The 22,225-nt window shown below is 42.7% G+C and overlaps 1 protein-coding gene across 1 annotated transcript in view; it reads left to right on the top strand.

Moving 5' to 3' along the window:
- Positions 1-22,225, top strand: part of ATP10D (ATPase phospholipid transporting 10D (putative)) — a 137,188-nt gene that overhangs the window by 72,199 nt on the left and 42,764 nt on the right. The window contains exons 11-16 of the mRNA XM_062213540.1: positions 2,910-3,098; positions 5,446-6,055; positions 6,673-6,779; positions 9,233-9,359; positions 12,256-12,440; positions 19,583-19,892. Of these exons, the coding sequence (XP_062069524.1) occupies positions 2,910-3,098; positions 5,446-6,055; positions 6,673-6,779; positions 9,233-9,359; positions 12,256-12,440; positions 19,583-19,892 (1,528 nt within the window). The remainder of the gene's footprint in view (positions 1-2,909; positions 3,099-5,445; positions 6,056-6,672; positions 6,780-9,232; positions 9,360-12,255; positions 12,441-19,582; positions 19,893-22,225) is intronic.

Here is a 22,225-nt window from a genome sequence, read left to right as displayed (position 1 = left end):
TCTTGGAGATTCCTAATGCCTGTTAAGTATTCTGAGAATCAACCAAAAAGCTTGTTTAACTTAAACATTGATTAAGCTTACTTCAGTATGGAGCTCTTTGTGTTTTGCTTATTACTTGTTAACATTCTGAGGAGGATGCTTTGGAAATAATGCCCACAGCGGTACCGGACAGTGTAATTACAGGCTGTAATCAAAATACAAGGGATATTTAAAAAACTTCATGAAAATGAATATTGTGAAAAAGCCTAAGCATAGATTTCAAAATTTCTTTGCAGAAAAAAAAAAAAAAAAAAGGCTTTTCTTAATTCCACTTTCCGTGAGCTTTTGGAATTACCCTCCTACCACACAACAGTTTTCCAAGTATCTTTTGACTAAACACTGAGTGAGGAAAAAAAAAAAATTTCCATCTACCTCTCTCTCTTGCTGGCTTTGGCGAGGGAGTCCTTGAGGCCAGAGCTGCCCTCTGAGCGACGGAGAGTCAGCCCAGGTGTAAGCTTGGTGTCGCCGAAAGCAGGAGATTTGTAAGGAAAGAAGCCAGCTCAGTCACAGCCCTCAGAAATGGGAGTCTCTGAATGCTGTCAAAATGAAACAGCATTCAAACCTCTGCTAAAGCAACCATCAGGACAGTGGAGAGTCATATATTTGGACAGAAATTTAAGAATGATTTGTGGCAAAAGAAAACACCATTTTTTTTAAGACTTATTTATTTGAGAGGGAGAGAGAGAGAAAGGTCTTCCATCACTGGTTCACTCCCTAAATGGTCCCAATGGCTGGAGCTGGGCCAAACCAAAGCCAGGAGCTTCTTCCAGGTCTCCTACGTGGGTGCAGAGGCCCAAGACCCTAGGACATCCTCTGCTGCTTTCCCAGGCACATTAGCAGGGAACTGGATCAGAAATGGAGCAGACAGGACTCGAACCGGTGCCCATGTGGGATGCCAGCACTGCAGGCAGAGGCCTAACCTACTAAGCCACAGCACCAGCCCTGAATACAGAACTTTTTAACCTCTTATGAACCTCCTAAGCTGTGTGAACTCTTAGGTGTGTCATTTGAGAAGAAAAGAAAGAAAAAGAACCTTAAATTACTTGGGTTCCTGTTGTGCTGGTCTCAGCTCAGTCTTTTCTCTCATCTACTTTGAACAACTACCTTGGCAGATAAGTCATCTTAATATTGTACAGAAAAAAAAATGCAGCTCAGAGTTCAGGAAGCTGGTATGCAGTGGTGCTCAGACCTGAACTCAAGCCTGTACACACTGAACTTTTTTTTAAGATTTATTTATTGATTTATTTGAAAGGCAGAGTTACAGAGAGGCAGAGGCAGAGAAAGATATATATATATATCTTTTATATATATCATATATATATATATATATAAAACATTTGAGCAAGACAGAGAAAGAGGTCTTCCATCCTTTGGTTCACTCTCAAATGGCCACAATGGCTGGAGCTGCGCCAATCTGAAGCCAGGAGCTTCTTCCGGGTCTCCCAAGCAGGTGTGGGGGCCCAAGCATCTGGGCCATCTTCTACTGCCTTACCAGGCTGAGGCAGAGAGCTGGGTGGGAAATGGAGCAGCCGAGACTTGAACCGGCACCCATATACACCACAGTGCCGGTCCACACACATTAAACTTTAATCCCATGCTTTTCTTGTTAAATCTATACTGGGCCTGAGTATAAGCCTTGATGTGAGTCCGGGATCACACATCTCCGTTCCACTCGTCACTGCCCCTGACTTGCCTGCTCCTCTGGAATGCAGTGATGCTTTTGTAAAATAAGGATTCTGAGCCGATAATGCCTCTTCTGCCTCAGCTGAAGAATTTCGGAAGCGTTCGCCTCTGTGGTACTCGATTACGATCCGCTTTCTACCACAGCACTCCTTTGTTCAAATGAGTGCTCCTGAGTGTGAGCAGCGTTGTGTTAAACAGTGTGGAGTACTTTTTTCCAACAACAAAACTTCTTAGAGAAAAGCTGTACTAAGAATCTTTAAGAGGAGGGCCTGTTTGGTGATCAGAAATCGAGAAGAATCCTTACCGATGTCTTACAGAATGTTACTGGAAAATGCTGGTTAAATCTGTTAACCGACTTAGAATTTTTATTTTGGAGATTTGGCTTTTACAATAACAGTGACTTGATCCAGAAAGATTTTGTTATAATCATGTGCTGAAATAGCATCCTCACTTTAATAGGCGCTGGTATTCATCAGTTGCTGCTGGATGAAATGACAATGTGTAGAATTCTAGGCGGAATAAATATGTCTGTCACCATATACTTCAAATGAGAAAATGTTCAACTAGATTTTAGTGGAAGGTATTGTTCCTGGCTCTTGTTTAGTTTAGTGATCAAGGTAGCCCTCATTAATAACATCCATTCTAGATTTTGAATTTGCATTTTTATATAGTGTTTTCCATTTTCATTTCCCTTGACACTTAATATCTTCAGGGTTTTTAAAAATTTTTTTTAGAAAAATAAAGTTCACCTGTGTTAAATCAACAACAGGAATCACTGTGTACCTACTCCACATGTAGGGTCTCTGTCTTTAATATGTTGTACTATGAGAATTAATGGTGAAACTACAACTCAAACAATACTCTATACTTTGTGTGTGCAGGTACAATCTGTTGAAATCTTAGTAAATACTAAGTTGATCTTCTGTGTATAAAGATAATTAAAAATGAGTCTTAATGAAGAATGGGATGGGAGAGGGAGTAGGAGATGGGATGGTTTGCATGTGGGAGGGAGGTTATAGGAGGAAAAGCCACTATAATCCAAAAGTTGTACTTTTGAAATTTATATTTATTAAATAAAAGTTTTCTTTAAAAAAATAAAGTTCACCATCTCCTGCTTCATTTAGACCCTGGTCCAATAAGATTACTTTTCATGTTGATTGTAACAACATCTTCTTCTGGACCTTCAGGAAACAGATGTGGTCCCAGATACCAGACTTTTGGACAAGTTTAGTCAGATTACACCTCAGCTCTTTACTCCACCAGATGAGACCACCCACAATCCACCTCTGGAGACCTTGTACATCATGGACTTCTTTATTGCATTGGCTATTTGCAACACAGTTGTGGTTTCTGCTCCTAATCAACCACGACAAAAGGTAAGGTCTCTAATTCAAACAAAGGTGACCTTCCAGTTGGGCAGAAATATATCTGTGCTAGTCTTGTTATCATCATCATCATAATTAATAACAGCAGCCAATAGCAATTACACAACATAGATTCAATACTTACTCTGTGTTCTGCATTTACCATGGCCTAAGTGATTGGCTGGTATTACTATGTTTAATTCTTGCAGCAACCCTGTGCTCTAGGTACTATCACTCACTATTCTGCATTTTATAGATGAAGTTAAGTAGTTTGCTCAAGGTCACAAACTGATTTGTGGGAGAGGTAGGATTTGAACCTTGAAAGTGTGGCTCAGGGCAACTATACTTCTAGCCTTTAAGAGAATAGCTGATAAGAACAGTTCATTTTGCTTTGATTCCCTCACCAAATGAAAATCTCCTTTGAGAGTTCTGAGATCTCCAACGTTCTATTGTGACATTAAGAAGAATATAGAAAATTGGGTTCATTACCATGTTTAATGATAGTATATCTTTTCCAAGTATAAGCTGAGTTAGTTTTACTCAGTCTAAAATCCAACAGATCTAATAATATGCTAAGACTCTGCAGTTCCCACAAAAGATGGATTTTTAAAGTCTATTCATCGCTTAGAAGCCATGGAAAGTTCATTTCCAATTAAGAAGGAAAACTTATTTTAGAGGCTGGTGATTCACTGCTTGCTGTGCCGGCTTCCTTGTGTATAACTATCTCCCCTTCTGCACACATCTACTTAAAATTCAATTTGCAGCACAATCCAATTAAATTTTAATTTTCCATCAGATCATTTTCTGTTGGCAACTTCAGAGGTGGTCATATTTAACATAAAAATAATTTACTTCCAATTAAGCTCCATTTGATAGAGACAACTGTATTTTCATGAGGTTTGCCTTGAAAGATGCTCCATGAAATGTGATTATGTAACTAGAGAATAAATTGCCAGATAGTCTTTAGTTCCTCGACCTACCATTTTCTCTCTGTTTCTACAGCAGGCTTCTTAGGTTGTTTCCTAAGAAACAGTATTAGCATATGCCTAAAGAATGTGTTATTCTACTGCCTGAAAGAAAACCTCCATGGGCAGAGAAGAGCCAAATCTTCTTGGTATTTTGGGGTAGTGATAGGAAGGCCGTGAATAAGGAGCTAATCACAATTTATGAGGAATATAGATAGTTTCACTCTGCATTTCTGAGTTGCTAATAAATTCGAAAGTTACCAGCATGACATCCTCAAACTGTCATAAAATTACACATTTTTAGGAGAAAGCTTTTTAATATCTGGGCATTTATGAAAGAAAAAATTTTAGGATAGACTGATTGGTCCAAGTTTAATCACTGATAATCACAGATGAAAGTTAAAATCTAGAAGAAATTGGGGCATGAATATGAAAAAGTTCTATAGAAATAGAAAATCAAACTCATATGTGATGCTAACTTTTCTTCCTTAAGCTACTCAGTTTATTGGTCTGTTTTGTTTAAAAAAAAAGTCAACAACCTTTGACAGAATTTGAGAAGTAGAAGAAAATAATTTGTTAACCCTTCAATTTCTTGTAGTTTTTTACTATGTATGTTGTTACTTCTTACATTTTTCATAGCTTTTCCACTATTGACCCATAGTCTTTATAAACTTCATTTTTAAATCCCAGATATTTCTATGTATTTTTATGACTGAACACTTAATTTGCTTTTTTTTTTTTTTTTTGGACAGGCAGAGTGGATAGTGAGAGAGAGAGACAGAGAGAAAGGTCTTCCTTTTTGCCGTTGGTTCACCTTCCAATGCCCGCTATGGCCGGCACACCGCGCTGATCCGATGGCAGGAGCCAGGTGCTTCTCCTGGTCTCCCATGGGGTGCAGGGCCCAAACACTTGGGCCATCCTCCACTGCCTTCCCTGGGCCATAGCAGAGAGCTGGCCTGGAAGAAGGGCAACCGGGATAGAATCCGGCGCCCCAACCGAGACTAGAACCCGGTGTGCCGGCGCCACAAGGCGGAGGATTAGCCTGTTAAGCCACGGCGCTGGCCCAGATTATGAATTTTTTATATTTAGAATGATTTATTTCAGAAAAATGCTATCATTATGCCCAATATTAGTACTTTATGTCTTTTACTATCCATTGTCAAATTTCTTCCTAAGTGGTTGTGGGACTTACAATGTCATTAACAACTTTGCACACTCTTTTCATTTTGGCTTTTATTTTTGTTCATGCTTTCAAATTGTAAGTATGAAGCAGGTTGCTAGCCATTGGAGGTAGTGATAATTATTTTCATATCTAATTTTTTCCACGTTCGACTTCAAAGTTATCATAAGCTGCTTTTGACTGGCTTGCTGGACCTTCCTAAACTCTTTCCTAGATCCGCCTCTCTTCCCTGAGTGGAATGCCCATTAAGTCCTTGGAAGAGATTAAAAATCTTTTCCAGAAATTGTCCGTCCGAAGATCCAGTTCACCATCCCTGGCCAGTGGGAAGGAGTCATCTTCTGGACTTCCACACGCCTTTGTGAGCAGACTGTCTCTGTTTAGTCGGGTGAAAACCGCTTCACCCGTGGAAGAAGAAATCTCCCAGATCAGCGAGAGCACCCAGAGCTCCTGTGACTCAGCCTGTGGCAGAGAAACGGAGAAAGAAGACGGTGACACAGGCCTCAGCAATGGCGAGGTGGAATCCCTCCCTGGACAGCCCCTGGCTTCCGACCTGTGTTACGAGGCAGAGAGCCCAGATGAAGCAGCCTTGGTGTACGCGGCCAGGGCTTACCGATGCACTTTGCAATCGCGGACCCCAGAGCAGGTCATGGTGGACTTTGCTGCTTTGGGATCATTAACATTTCAACTCCTGCACATCCTGCCCTTCGACTCCGTGAGAAAAAGAATGTCTGTCGTGGTGCGGCACCCACTTTCCAACCAAGTTGTGGTGTACACCAAGGGTGCGGATTCTGTAATCATGGAGCTGCTCTCAAGGGGGTCCCCAGGTGGGTTCATGCAGAGCTGAGATGCCAGTGACAGGAAGAGCTCAGAGGCTAAAAGGCCACTCTCAAAGGTTTTATAAAGGCAAAGAAGTAGATCGTTGGGAATCAGTCATACTTGGTGAGTTAAGAGGCAGGTGGCTAGGTTTTTGTGGGAAGGCAAATAACTTTTGTGGCTACGCCTATCCAAGTTCAAATCTGGACTCTGTCATTAGCTGTATCTTGGTGAAGTTATCTAACTATTTCATGCCTGATTCTTTAATAAAGTGGGTGTTATAGGACCTCCATTATCAATGCTTGAGATGGTAATGACATACTATCTGCCAAGTGCTTAGCATAGGGTAAGGACTTGACAAATGACAGCAAGCATCCATATAGTCTGTGATTATCTTTATTGATGGTCAGGGAGCAGTGTGGATATTAAATTCTTAGAACTTTACCCAGTGAGAAAGGAACAAGGCAAAGATTTATTTATTCGGAGACTTTTTTTTTATAGGTACATGTTTGGGATTCAAAACTAGAAAAGTCTTAGCTTATTGTGGATTAAACTACCATTGCATTTGAAAATGCATCTGTAATTGGGTGGATGGGTAGGAACACCAGGGTGTTGTTCATTATTTCAGATGGGGCAACTACAGAAGAACAACAGATGCTAATAAGGGAGAAAACTCAGAAGCACTTGGATGACTACGCCAAACGAGGACTGCGCACCTTGTGTATAGCCAAGAAGGTGAGGCTGCCGGGTCCAGCCCGTCTGTCTTGTTCTTTCCCTCGTTTAACCACCATTTACTGAAGACTAGTGTGTGTGGAACCCTAATCCAGGCATTGGGTGAGGGCCTTGGGACTGAGTCTCTGCAGCTTCTCCACTCCACATGTTAGTATGTTGGGTTTTGTTCCAGAATGTATGGTAAGAAGGGTGCCTAAAAGTTATATTCACTGGCCGGCGCCGTGGCTTAACAGGCTAATCCTCCACCTTGCGGCGCCGGCACACCGGGTCCTAGTCCCGGATGGGGCGCTGGATTCTATCCCAGTTGCCCCTCTTCCAGGCCAGCTCTCTGCTATGGCCCGGGAAGGCAGTGGAGGATGGCCCAAGTGCTTGGGCCCTGCACCCGCATGGGAGACCAGGAGAAGCACCTGGATCCGCGAGATGCGCCGGCCGCAGCGGCCATTGGAGGGTGAACCAATGGCAAAAAGGAAGACCTTTCTCTCTGTCTCTTTCTCTCACTATCCACTCTGCCTGTCAAAAAAAAAAAAAAAAAGTTATATTCACTAAGTTCTCATATGTTTCAGTGTATGAGGGTACTCTAAAAACTTGGTTAAAAATTAAATTAAAAGATTAGTTTGGTTCAATTTTTGTTTTTGAAATCCATGCCTATGATAGCTCTTCAAGAAGTTTGTGGAAAATACATATTTTGAAAACACTATGGACCATTTTGTATCTGTGAGTGCCTGTATATTTAAACAGTTGTTTGGCTAGACACACAAACCTCTGGATCCCACTTCCTCCTCCTCAGAACTTAGAAAATATTGCTCCCTATGTCTTTGGAAAGAATGAGGCCAGAGACTAGCTTTAATTTTCCTCCTTATAAGTTCTTGGTATTTTTTCCCGAAGTTTTGATCTTACTAAGTCCTAGTAAGCTTATGAGATATCTCAGCATGGATTATTCTCTATGGAGAATATTATTGGGACATATTATATCCTTTCTAAATAAAAATTTAAAGAATAAGAAAGAGCTCCAAGAAATGATTTGAAGGATGTTGTTACCAGGATCTCTCTTTTATTTTCCAAATTCTGGTTATTAGGGGCTCTGTTAGAGAAAGTGGGGTCTGTTATAGACCCAAGGAACTCTATCAACCAGCCGCAGGTAGGGCCAAAACCTCCCTCACTCATAGCTATAGGAAGTCTAGGGTTCAAGATCAAACCAAGTCTGCCTTTTTAGATGAATGATCCTGCCCCTGAGAAAACTGTGTTATATTAATTGTTAGATTCTCCCAAATTAAAGTACCTTGTGGGAAAGACTGAGCAGAAAGAGAAATGGCTTTAGCCCCTCCACACCACCCTCTCTCCATGGCAAAAACAAAGGAAGAGTTATCATTGGGTCTCTCTTCAGGAATTCCACTTGATTAGTATTTGGAATAAGACTTTCTTGCTTCACTACGTGGCCTCTTTCTTTATACTTTTACAAATACACTATAAAAATATATCAAAGATGCTGCCGGCTGCAGAGTCCCTCCAACTGAACCATCTTGACACCATAGCCTGCCTAGGCAGCTCACGGCAAGAACCTCGGGCAGTCACTGACGTCATACATAAGAGTGTTAATGATTAAATTAACAATAGGAGTCGCTGTGCACACTACCCATGCAGGACCTCTGTCCTCAAAGAGTTGTATTAGGAGAGTTAGTAGTAAAACTTGTTCTCAAAGAATTATTTTGTTTTAGTTTATTATGTGGAGGATATCCTTTTGTCTCGTAAGTTTTATTTACGTCTAAGTGCTCGCAAAAGATGTGTCATTCTTAGGTTCTTCTTCAAAGTTAATTGTTTCTCAAAAATAGAATGCTAAAAAGCGAAATTAACTTTGAGATGCTATGACTTTGAACAGTCCTTGTCTGGGCTATTGAGGAACAGGTTTTTGTTTGTTTTTTTTCTTTTTCTTTCTCACACAAAGTATTCAACTCTTTACCTAGAATAGAGTTAATTTTCTGTGTATAAAGTTATTTGAAAATAGATCTTAGTAAAATATAGGACAGGGAATAGGAGAGGGAGGAGGAAGAGGGGTGGGAGGGTGAGTATGGTGGAATGAATTACTATGTTCCTAAAGTTGTGTTTATGAAAGACATGCAAATAAATAAATAAGCACCCTGGATTCTCTCCCAACGGCATTTTTCCTGGTTTAATTAAACAGACAAATCCACTTTCAGCGTGAATGGTGCCTAGAATTCCCTGGAGAAACAGAGGTAGAGGACACCATCCGTCATTAGCATTGCACTAGTCTGATCACAGAGTGTGGACAGCTCACAGCCAGGCAGCGGAGGATATGGGTCTGGCATGACTGTGCCCATGGGGAGAAGTACCTGAAACAAGTTGCTGGCTTAAGATTTTGCTAAAAATCAGTCCTAGTGGGTCCTGCAAGATCATATGACCCGCCTCACGGCTTTTTTCTTTTCTTCCTCCTCCCCTAGGTCATGAGTGACAGTGAATATGCGGAGTGGCTGAGGAATCATTTTTTAGCTGAAACCAGCATCGACAACAGAGAAGAGCTACTTACTGAATCAGCCATGAGGTTGGAGAACAAACTAACATTGCTTGGTAGGTAGCTTATGTGATACGGCCTTGAGAAAACACCGGCTTCCTTTAAATGAATTACTCACCAGAGCCTCCTTTTTCCCATTTTGATCTAAGAAACACTTTTGGTTCTGCTTTCATTGTATAGTCCAACCAGTAGCCAGAGTCTAACCCTTTCCATTCTGTTTTCCACTGAAGTGAACTAGACTTCCTTTGTGATGGGATGATGGTGGCCTCTCTTCCAGTTATTTAAAACTCCCCTGCTCAATGTAGAATACAAAGTCATATACCAAGGCTTAAGAGAAGAAGAAAGCTGAAGTTTCTTGCCAGGCATTGAATAATGCGCTCAATATGTGAAATCTTTTTTATTTTTTATTTATTTTTTAATTTATTTTATTTTGACAGGCAGAGTGGATAGTGAGAGAGAGAGACAGAGAGAAAGGTCTTCCTTTTTGCCATTGGTTCACCCTCCAATGGCCGCTGCGGCCGGCGCATCGCGCTAATCCGAAGCCAGGAGCCAGGTACTTCTGGTCTCCCATGCGGGTGCAGGGCCCAAGGACTTGGGTCATCCTCCACTGCCTTCCCGGGCCATAGCAGAGAGCTGGCCTGAAAGAGGGGCAACCGGGATAGAATCCGGCGCCCCAACCGGAACTAGAACCCGGTGTGCCAGCGCCGCAAGGCGGAGGATTAGCCTGTTAAGCCACGGCGCCAGCCGAAATCTTTTTTTTTTTTTTTTTTAATCTTCACAACAAATCTCCATCTTACTTAGAGGAAATTTGGGGCATAGAGCAGTTCAATGACTTGGTCAAGGTCACATACTAGTAACTGAGGGAGTTGGTTACTAACTAACCAAACAGGAAACACAGGTCTACCTGGCCCCAGAGTCCTTCCTTATTTTGCACCTGCACATAAACTAATGAAATTTATTTCTCTTCTCTCACTTCCTGAATTCAACCGAAATTCACCCGGCTGACACATCTTCTCTCAGGTTGAGCTGCAACTAGAATCATCTGGAGAGCTTTAAAAAATATTGGTGCCTGCAGAGAAAGTTAAAAAGTACCTGTTCTCACTTATTTCTGGGAGCTAAGAGAAAAGATCTCAGAATGAGGCTGGCGCTGTGGCATAGTGGGCAAAGCCTCCGCCTGCAGCGCTGGCATCTCATGAGGGTACCAGTTCGCATCCCAGCTGCTCCTCTTTCGATCCAGCTCTCTGCTATGGCGTGGGAAAGCAGCAGCAGATGGCCCAAATGCTTGGGTCCCTAAACCCATGTGGGAGACCCCGAAGAAGCTCCTGGCTCCAGATAGGGCCAGCTCTGGCCGTTGTGGCTGTTTGGGGAGTGAACCAGCAGATGGAAGACCTTTGTCTCTGTCTCTGCACCTCTCAAATAAATAAATTTAAAAATCTTTTCAAGATTTTTTAAAAAGATCTCAGAAGAAGAGAGTAGAATAGAGATCACCAGAGATTAGGAAGGGAAAGGGGATGGGGGTTTGGGGGGAAGGGGCTTGGAGAGAGAGGAGGTAACAGAGAGGAAAGCAAAATCAGACAGGAGGAGTCAGTTCTGGCGTTCTAGCACAAGCTGGTGACTGCCGTCTGTAACAATTTATGACGCATCAAAACATCTAGAAGAGTCCAAGATTTCCAGCAGAGAGAAATAATAAATGAGGATGTGGAAATGCCAATTACCCTGATGTGACCATTGCACATTGTCTGCAGGCATTGGACTGTTGTACTCTACCCCACAAATAGGTACAAATATTATGTGTCAATCAAAAAAAATACTCATGTTTGCAGCCTATCCCCACGGATCCTGGATCAGTGGGTCTAGTATATGGCCTGGCACTGGAATTTGTGGAAGTTCCCAAGTAATTCTAAGAGGTAATCAAGTTTGAGGACAATTGCCTAACAGTCTGGAGATCTGGATTCTAATATGGGGGGACTTCAAAAAATTCACGGGAATGGAATCGAAAGTTTACTTTTGGTACAAAATTATCTTGATCTGTGCAGAGATTTTTTTTCATATAATACATTTCCCTAACTTGTTGCCGATACCTCATATGTATGGATTTCAGATTTTTGCACCAAAATAAACTTCTGTTTCCATTTTTCATGAACTTTGTGAAGTACCCCTGTATAGGTACTAACACGCTAAGCAACCAATGTCTGAGCTCTTTTCCTGTATTAAGGATAAATACAAGGATCTGATTTTCTAACAACTGAAGTAATGACGCCTACTCGTAAGTAAATTCTCTGTGACAGTTAGTATAGGGCCACATTTCCTCATCTGTACCTCCCAAATGAAAAGAAAATGCTCTGTGGACTTAGTGCCAACTCATTTGGCTGCAAAGTCAGGCCTGCCTTAATATAAGCTTATTTATAGTCTTTATATAAACATTGATATGCTTTATTAGCAGCTATTACAAAATATAGAATGTAGGCCACATTCTCCTTTCAAAATCTGGAAAACTTTTAAGTTCTAAAACCTGGCCCCAGTTGTTTCAAAAAAGGAAATTATGGACTTAGGTTACGAAAAGGCACTGCAAGTAGACGTTACTATCCTATTAGAATGAACATTCTTCAGAGGCCTGCCCGTATCCTTGGAAGTATCATAGGATTATAAAATCATGGAGCAGGATTACTTACATCAGTGAATGCAACCCCCTTCAATTTGTGGGTTACAAAGCTAAGCAAAGAGAGAGGAACATGCAAGATGGATAAAGTCATTGACCCCTGAGGCCTCCCTACCAAGATACTACTTTGTGTACGATGTTGGAGTGGGGCTCCACACCTCATTGGGTTTCGGGAAGCGTCTGGAGTGTTTGTGTAGTTCAGGACTGAGTTGCCTGTCAGGTAACTGGGTTAGAGACCAGGTGAGCTTGAGCTGGTTCTGTACAAAGCCTGTTGGACTTTGGTCATTTTGCAGGTGCTACTGGAATCGAAGACCGTCTGCAGGAGGGCGTTCCCGAGTCTATAGAAGCCCTTCACACAGCAGGCATCAAAATCTGGATGCTCACGGGGGACAAGCAGGAGACAGCTGTCAACATAGCCTACGCCTGCAAACTGCTGGACGCAGAGGACAAGCTCTTCTTCCTCGATACCCAAACTAAAGTATGTGTGGGGAGGTAAAACCAGTTCCTCTGCGCTCTCAAAGCCGGAGACCCGTTTGTAACCTGGTGTGTGTGAGAAGGACGAAAGCCCATAACCTGTAGCCTCTTGCTGGTTATTCTGTCCAGCAGCCTCGCCTGTGCTCGGGAGCTGCCATCATTCTCCTGAAGAGGTGGACAAATCATGCTTCAGAGAAACCGTTGCTGACTCACCCATTAGAGGAAAAAAATCCTTTTTACTTATTTTTTCCCTTTTTCTTCTATACTGGTTTACTAGGGATATGACAAACCTAGGCCAAAATAACAACATTCATCAAGTCCTGAGACAGAAATTTACCTCCCTTTCAGCTTAGAGGAAGGGGTCATTTCTGTTGAAATCAGGTGAATAATAGTTTATGGTGATTCTAAAAATAGACTCTCAGGCTAATTGTGCCCTCTGGTGGCAATTCTTGGGTAGTGCGCCTGAGGAGATCAAAAGTTTGAAAAACTTAACAAGGGAAGGAAAAACAACTGCTTAAGGAAATCTTTTTTAATGTCTTTATTTGAAAGGTGAAAGGGGCGAGGGGCAGAGAGAGAGCTGCTATATGTTAGTTCACTCCACAAATGTCCTCATCGGGGGTGGGAGCCAGGAACTCCATCCAGGTCTCTTACATGGGTGGCAGGGAACCCCCGGCCCCCAGGGTGCTCACGAGCTGGAAGCCCTGGATTCAGGAGCTGGAGGTAGGTGCTGCACCCAGGCAGCGGCACAGGTGCCTGGACTGAGTCTTCATCACTCTGCCAAATGCCTCCCCAGGAGAAGGAAGCTCAGTTTAGACCCAGCCTATTTTTGGTTAAATGTTGCCTCCCACTCATCTTCAATACACATGTTCTAGTCAGTTGTACTGGCATTTTTTTTTTATTTTATTTTGTTCAGAAAATGCATGTAAAGTGATACCGTCCAAGATTTGTACACAAGAACTATTTTGCTTGGGAGACCTCGCACCCTCCTCCCCCAGCAGTCAGAGCCGATGTGCGTCCACTCTGTCACAGCAAGGAAGGCCTTCTCTGAAGCCGTGCAGCATCGCCTTGGGGCTCTCATGTGAGCCTTTGTCAGCGCTGTTTTGGTGGCCAGGCCTCAGTCAGTACCCAACTACACCGTACATTGTGAGGAAAGAGGGTTTTCCTTACTCAGTACACAGTGCTACGGTGGCAGCCGCACAGGGCCCCAGAACATGAGCACCAGCCCCTCCCAGCACCTGCCGTGGGCTGAGCTCAGAGAATGCTTAGTCCCTTCAGTCACTGAAAACAGTATTGGGGCTGGTGTTTGGCACAGCAGGTAAGGTGCTTCTCAGCTCACCTACATCCCATATAGATACGGGCCTGAGTTCCAGACCTGACCCCGCTTTCAACTCTGGTTTCCTGCTAACGCACACCGCAGGCGGTGTGCTCTAGTGTCTGCTACCAATGTGGGAGACCTGGATAGGGTTTCTTGCTCAAAACCCAGCTGCAGCTGTTGGTCATTTAGGGAGTAAACCAGCAAATGGAAGATTTCTGTCTATCTCTGTCTCACTGCCTGTCAAATAAGTAAATAAATGTTTTTGAAAAATTTTATTTTTAATTAGTTTTTAATGGATTCAGTGTGCTTTGTAGATAAATTTTTTTTTTAGGTTTTGTCTATTTTTTCTTGAAAGGCAGAATTACATAGAGAGGGAGAGAGATCTTTGATCTGCTGGTTAACTCGCCAAATGGCTGCAGTGTCCAGAGCTGGGCCAGACTGAAGCCAGGGGCCAGGAGCTTCTCCCAGTTCTCCCACACATGGATGCAGGGCTATCTTGCACTGCTTTCCTAGGCACACTAGCAGGAAGCTGGATCTGAAGTGGAGCTGCAGGGACATGAACCAGCGCCCATATGGGATGCCGGCAGCTTTACCCGTCACACCACAGCACTGGCCCCTTAGAATTCTAAGGACTTATTGATATTCCCTACCTTACTCTCCCTCACTTCCTCCCACTCTCCTTCCTCCTCACTTTCTTTTTCTAGTTTTCAAGATAACATTTTGAATTTAGATTACAATAAAAAAGACTTAATAATTTACCAAATAAGAAGTTTAACAAGAAGTAAAAAGAACTCAGTTTAGTAGGTATATAGAAAACAATAATAAGCAAGAATTGAATGAAAAAAATAGCCATTTTACCTGTATACAATAAATTCTAAAGTAATCACCGATCATTAAAACTATAATAGTCTAGGCCGGCACCGCGGCTCAATAGGTTAGTCCTCCACCTTGCGGCACTGGCACATGGGTTCTAGTCCTGGTCGGGGCGCCAGATTCTGTCCCAGTTGCTCCTCTTCCAGTCCAGCTCTCTGCTGTGGCCCGGGAGTGCAATGGAGGATGGCCCAAGTGCTTGCACCCACATGGGAGACCAGGAGAAGCACCTGGCTCCTGGCTTCGGAGCCGCAGCACGCCAGCCACGGCGGCCATTGGAGGATGAACCAAAGATTTATTTTATTTATTTGAAAGAGTTACAAAGAGAGGTAGAGACACAGAGAGAGGTCTTCTATCCATTGGTTCACTCCCCAGATCGCCGCAATGACCGGAGCTGTGCCGATCCAAAGCCAGGAGCCAGGAGCCCCTTCCGGGTCTCCCACGTGGGTGCAGGGGCCCAAGGACTTGGGCCATCTTCCACTGCTATCCCAGCCCATAACAGAGAGCTGGATGGGAAGTGGAGCAGCCGGGACTAGAACCAGTGCCCATATGGGATGCCGGCGCTTCAGGCCAAGGCTTTAACCCGCTGCAACACAGTGCTGGCCCCAGTCTAACATTCTTAACCACTGGTTGGACACAGGTATAAAACAAATTTTCCCAAAACTATATTTGTAGCAATACTGATACACCCAGACTTTTTTTTTTTTTTTTTTCAAATTTTAGCTCCCACATACAACGGAGAGCATATGATACTAGTTCTGTATCCAGCTTATTTTATTCAACATGGTATCCTCCAGTTGCATTCACTTTGCTGCAAATGGAATGATTTCATTCTTTTTTTATAGCTGGAAAATGTTGCATTGTGTACACCACATTTTCTTGATCCATTCGTCTGTAGATGCATAGCTTGGTTGATTCCACATTTTGGCTCTTGTGGACAGTGCTGCTATTAACCTGGTGGTGCAGGTATCTCTGATATATTGTGTTCAGGTCTTCCGGTGTGTCAGTAGTGGGGTTGCTGGCTCATGGCAAGCTCACTTCCAGTTTTGTAAGAAATCTCCATATTCTCCACAGTGACTGCACTAACAGTGTGTAAGTAATCAATTCTTGGTATTTGATTTAGAGATTTTTGTGAGCCCTAAAATAATTAGGATTGGGAAATTTATAAATATATACTTTACGTTGAATATTTAAAACAACCAATTTGAACAGTACTTGCTGAGTATCTACTGTGGAAAATATTGTTTTGCAATCAATAGCTACTCCATGTTGTCAATTTTTGAGATACCTAACTAGAACATGATTTAATTTAGTTGAATGATGACTCAAGTTCATGCATGTAAAATGCCAAGCAAGTAGAGGATGAGTTACTGGTATTTAAATCTCTTCCCATCCCACTGCCCATCCGTCGGCAGTTACTAGGATTTAAAAAGGGACTGGAAGATCAGGGAGTGAAATGTGTCATTTATTGGGGGAACTGCCTTTCCTACAATCTAAGTAGGCCACCTGGAAGCCAGTGGAATGTCTGAACTCATTTCTGTGTGTCAGCTTTATAATTTTCTATTTTTTGCTCCTAGAGTTACAAATTGGATTATAAGTATAGCTCTCATATAATTTACATGATTTTCCTTCTTACAAAGGTTATTTTCTCTATTTGTTTTATTACAACCATTTCCTGGATTATTTACTACCTTAGGATATAAAAAGTGCTTTCAGAATTCATCATTTAATTTTTAAGGGTTTTTTTTTTTCATGATTTCATCTAAATTTGTGTTGTGCAATTAGTAACTTTTTATCTTCATGTTTACTAACATCTAACAAATCCTCTTATACATGATCTCATTTGACAGTTGGAACAAGTAGATGGAGCAGATAAATTATCCCTGTTTTATAGCCTGACACTCTGAAAAGTTGTGATTTCTCATAAATGCCCACAGCTGATCCTCATGAAGCATTATTACATGAAGTGTGTAACAGACTATTACATATATGTGTTTTACACACACACACCACACACATGCAATTCTCAGTATTTGTGGAGTTCTGTTTTACTGAGTTGCATTGAAAACTGAATTAGTGAATACTGACTATTGCTCCTAGGGGAGATGTTAGCTTCCTGCAAGCCTCTACCCCAAACATCCTGTCAAATAATCAATACAGAGCCTCATTTCATGTGCTTTCTATTTAAAGACCTCTTATTTAATACATATTATTGATTTGTTAGCATTAAATTCGTAGCCAGCAGTGCTGTAACTTGTGTCTGAACAAAGCTTATTGAACACACATAATCGCATCACAGCCTTCTTGTGCTTTGGGCGACAAGACAGTGCTGCAGCCCTGTGACTGGGAGCCATTTGCAGCAGCAAATCCTCGACAAGAATCAGAAACATGCAAAGACCATGCCATCATGTAGACCAAGAAAAAGGGGCCTTACTGACGGTGTGAGCTCGAAGGCCAAGCACCGCCTTGTTCAGCTTCAGCTGGCCGCGCGCACGCCATGCGATGCATGTTGCTGTGTGTGTGTCGACATATTTACTGCAGAGCTCCATGAATGTTGGCTGTAGGGTCATGAATAAATTTTAGGAAGTAGGTGAATTCTCCAATGTGGAATCCATGAATGATGAAAATTGTGTGTGTAGTTCTATAGAAAAATATAGAAACTAAACATGTAAAAAGGATAAATATCTATAATCAAATAAAAAACTATATATAACCTACATTCTTATTTTGGAGAGTATCCACCCAGATGGAATTGTGTACAATATAAGTTTATGAATACTACAATGACTGTATTATACTGTATGTATTGTTCCATTTTTCAACACAAATATCTTAAACACTACCTCATGTGAATAGATAACTTGATTTTCAATTGCTTCAAGGTGCATGACTTCCTAAATGTACCGTCTTAATTTAACCACAGCCCAGAATGATTTATGAATATTCTTTACCATTATGTATTAGGTTTATATTGAACTTCTCCTTGCAGGCTTTGCAGGTATATTGGGATCAAATTTGTTTCTAAGGTAAAGGTAGCCAGGCACCTCCCTTTAAAGTTGAATCTTGTCTGCATGTTGTTACAACAAAATCTCTGGGACTTGGAAGCTTTATATGGAAAAGAGGCTTATTTAGCTCATTCCGTAGGTCCAAGTGCATGGCACTGGCATCACCTTGTGGTTAGAGCCTCATGGTGTAGAGCTTTGCAAAGTGCATGTGAGGGGTGAGTGTGGAAACAGAAAGCAGAGAAGGACCAGGCCTGCTAGGAGCCCTGACTCTCAAAACCAGCATTGATCCCTACACGAGAGCTGAAATGACCCCATCACCTCTCACGAGGCCCCACCTCTTAAAGGTCCCACCACCTTTCAGTATCATTACATTGAAAAATTAAGCCTCGCCGGCGCCGTGGCTCAACAGGCTAATCCTCCGCCTTGCGGCGCCGGCACACCGGGTTCTAGTCCCGGTCGGGGCACCGATCCTGTCCCGGTTGCCCCTCTTCCAGGCCAGCTCTCTGCTGTGGCCAGGGAGTGCAGTGGAGGATGGCCCAAGTGTTTGGGCTCTGCACCCCATGGGAGACCAGGATAAGCACCTGGCTCCTGCCATCGGAACAGCGCGGTGCGCTGGCCGCAGCGCGCTACCGCGGCGGCCATTAGAGGGTGAACCAACGGCAAAAGGAGGACCTTTCTCTCTGTCTCTCTCTCTCTCTCTCACTGTCCACTCTGCCTGTCAAAAATAAAAAAAAAAAAAAAGAAAAAAGAAAAATTAAGCCTCGATGTGAGTTTTGCTTGGAACAGACCATATTCACACCATAGCACATTTCTTGTTTATAGTTTATGTGGCCCAGGCTGCTGTGTCACGCCTATATCTATACTACTTCTTCACCCTCATTTTGCGGTGGATTCAGAAATGCTTCATAAAACAGCATTGAAAATAAATGTAAGTAGACTCAGAATGTGGGGCTCTTTCATTAACAGACTATGACAGCTTTAACGTACAAGCTTCAACTCACTTCTGTCCTTAGTGGTCACTTGACATAGCAATTTCTGGGTAAGTTTATTGTTAGTCTTTGTGAGTAGAATCCACTCAATAAATACTTACTGAGTGTCCAAGGTGGCCCTCCTTCAGGTACTATAAAGGATTCAGAATTAGATTGGCAGTGATGTCTGCCCTTAAAGAACTTCCTAAGCAGGGTGGAATGAGAAGGTGTGCAAGTCAGGCATGTTGAGTACCACCAAGAGCATCCCGACCGGAATGAAAGTTCCATGGGGGCAGGAATTTTAATGTCATTGACATAACCCCAGTGCCTAGAATTTTTTCTAATACAGTTTCTCAACACACATTTAGTAAATGAATGTACTGAATCAAAAAATAATAAAAACATTATCAGTTAGATGTCTATTATGTGTCTCATATATGACACTAATTGTTTGCATATAATTTCATTTAGTCCTTCCAAAATTATGATACTTCAAAAAATTGTGGAAAATTGAATTAAAAGATGTTTGTTGTGGTACAAAAATATTTTGAAGCCCTGCATGGTTTTCTCATGATTTATGTTTTCTATGAACTTTTTGAAGGCCCCTCATGCTATGATGGAGATGTTAGTTCATTTTGCTGATGGGGTCATGGTTCGGAAAGATCACGTAATCTGCAGCTAACAAATGGCAGAATGAGACCAAAGGACACTTGCGATTCCCTGGCTGAGAGGGCAACCTGCACACATAAGGAAATTCTCCAGCATTTCTGAGCTGTAGAATTGGAGAAAAGGTCCTCCCATCTTTTTAACTCATCCCCATAGAAACACAAAACTTTCCGTAGAAAAGCTGTGAAGTCTTTGAAAGTCCCTGATTATCACTACCGAGTTGCCTTGATGGAAGAATTGCTAGAGAATGACAAAGAAGATTCAGTTTGCTCTGGCCATCAAGAGGGCCCCAAGGCTAATCATCTTTGCCTCTTGCTTCAAGGATGCCTGTGAGATGCTGATGAGCACAATTCTGAACGAACTTCAGAAGAAGGATGCAGTCCGTCCAGAGCGCGCAGCGTTGAGTGAGCGTCTACAGCAGCCTCCTGGCCCCCAGCACTCAGCATCACGGGCTGCACTCATTATCACTGGGAAAACCCTGGAGTTTGCCCTGCAGGAGAGCCTTCAAAGGCAGTTCCTGGAGCTGACTGCATGGTGTCAGGCTGTGGTCTGCTGCCGAGCCACACCCCTGCAGAAGAGTGAGGTGGTGAAATTGGTGCGCAGCCGTCTCCAGGTGATGACCCTGGCTATTGGTGAGTAGGGATGGGACCAGGCCCTGCATGTTTGAGTTTCCCGCCACACCGTAGTCCAGTCCCTCTGCCTGGCCTGCCTTCTGTCTGTACTTCCTGCTATCCTTTTTCTACTCCGCCTTCTCTCCCCTTTTCTTCCCCTTTATTTCCTTCCATCACCTATTTGATCACTTACTATGAGCACAGTGCGAGGGAGGTGTCAGGAATTCTAGAGGTACACGTTAGACCCCCAAACCTACTGGATGAAGTTAAATAGTCATAGAAATGAAGAAATCCAGCAGGTCTAACATCATAAAAGTTAAATTCAGGCACATGAACAATTCATTTATGTATCCATTATGTTTATTGGGTGCCATCTTTGTACCACACAGTTTTTAGGCAATGAAGATACAAGGGTGACAAGGTACCTTCTTTTAGGGAGCTGACTTTAGCAGGAAACAGCATTTAGCAGAAACCATAAATATGGAAGATGTCACATAATGACAGATGCTTTTTTCCATTTAATTTTTTAATTTAAGGTGTATGAGTTTCATGTACATCATATACACAGATCTAGAGACATAGTGATACTCCCCACACTACCCTCCCTCCTGCCCACTTCCTACCCTTTTTCCTCCTCACTCTCCTAGTCCCACTCTTAATATTTTTAAAGATTTATTTATTTGAAAATCAGAGTTACACAGAGAAGGAGAGGCAGAGAGAGAGGTCTTCCATCTGCGGGTTCACTCCCCAGTGGGCTGCAATGGCCAGAGCTGCACTGATCCAGAGCCAGGAGCTTCTGAGTCCCCACATGGGTGCAGGGTCCCAAGGACCTGGGCCATCTTCTGCTTTCCCAGGCCACAGCGGAGAGCTGGGTCAGAAGTGGAGCAGCCAGGTGGGGTGCCGGCACTGCAGCTTCACCTACTATGCCACAGTGCAGAATAAGAGGGAACACTGGGGAAAAGAAGAGGTTGTCATTTTAAATGTATTTTTCAGAAAAGGTCTCACTGCAGAGGCTGCCAGATGGGAGATTTGAGGAAGTGACAGAGGAGCCACAAATATGAAGAACATTTATGCAGCGAGGAAAGCCACAGTCAAAGTCTTGAGGTGGACATGCTCAGTGGGTTCAAAGCCAAAGCAGATTGAGTAAAGATAAGAGTTTACTGCAGCTTAGTGAAAGAGAGGTGACAGCTGGCTGGATCGCACAGCGCCCTGGAGGCCATTATATAATTTTGCCTTTTGTCTGAAGAGATAGGGAGCCATTGACAGATTCCGAGTAGAGATGAGACATGGTGTGTGTGAGGGTAACTGTTGGGCTGCAAAAAAACTAAGTAAGGAAACCAGCTGGGAACCTATTGAAACAGTTAAGGCAAGCAACAGTAGTGACTTGAGTTTGGGTTTGAGCAAAGGAAGTGGTGGGACATGATCAGATAAAGGACACAGCATAAAGAAAGCCAGTGACACTGCAGATGAATTGAATATGCTGTAAGAGAGAAAGTGCTTGCAAAGGGAATGCCAGGGCTTTGTCTAAGGACAGACAGCATGGAGCTTTCACTTACTGAGATGGAGGCGAAGGAGATGAGGAGCTGGGTTTGACATTTTTTAGTTTGCTCTGTCCATTAGATACCTAAGCAGGGATATTAGGTAGAAAGCTAGAATGAAAGTCTGGAATTTAGCATTAGGGAATTGGCTAGAGATACAAAGGTGTGAGACGTAAGTCTAGTGATACCGTGAGAAGAACAAAGAATGAGTATAAATGGAGAAGAAAAGGAGTGTGAGATCAAGTCCTGAGACCAATTTTTAGGTGAGGTAAGGTAAACTTTTCTTCAGTTATTTTGTTTAACTAATATATATAAGTGAAGTTTTCAAGCCCCTGGATCCAGATGTCTCTAAAACTGGAATCCCTGGATTTTATAATTACAGTAATTGAGTCATGCACTTACCTCTGAACCAGTCACTGAGACCAAGGAACAAACATGCTGACCCTTCACTCCTGGGTGAGGAGGGTTTGACTCAGAGTTCCCAAGAAAAAATTAGATACTGTTATCAGAAACTGTAACTAATTAGTGGGCAGCATTTAACAACATAGGTGAACGTTTAATATTGTCTGTGAAGAACAACAACATTGTTCCCAGCAGGAACCTAACAGTACCTCCTAAGAAGCTGCTAATGTTGAAAGATACCACATGGTAGAGATACACAGGGTGGTGCTGGAGCCTCTGATCTAAGTGGACTATGAAAAGGATTTCCCAGAGGAAATGACATGGCGGGGTGGGGAGGGTGCGGTGGGAAGCAGAGAAAACGACGTGTGTAGTGGCTAGGAAGAAAAGAGTGTAGCTGGAGAACTAACAGCACAG

The sequence above is a fragment of the Lepus europaeus genome, chromosome 16, assembly GCF_033115175.1.
Source record: "Lepus europaeus isolate LE1 chromosome 16, mLepTim1.pri, whole genome shotgun sequence".
In the NCBI taxonomy this organism is placed as follows: domain Eukaryota; kingdom Metazoa; phylum Chordata; class Mammalia; order Lagomorpha; family Leporidae; genus Lepus; species Lepus europaeus.
Note: the sequence above shows the minus strand (reverse complement) of the source record. Positions and strands in the feature narration are given on the sequence as shown.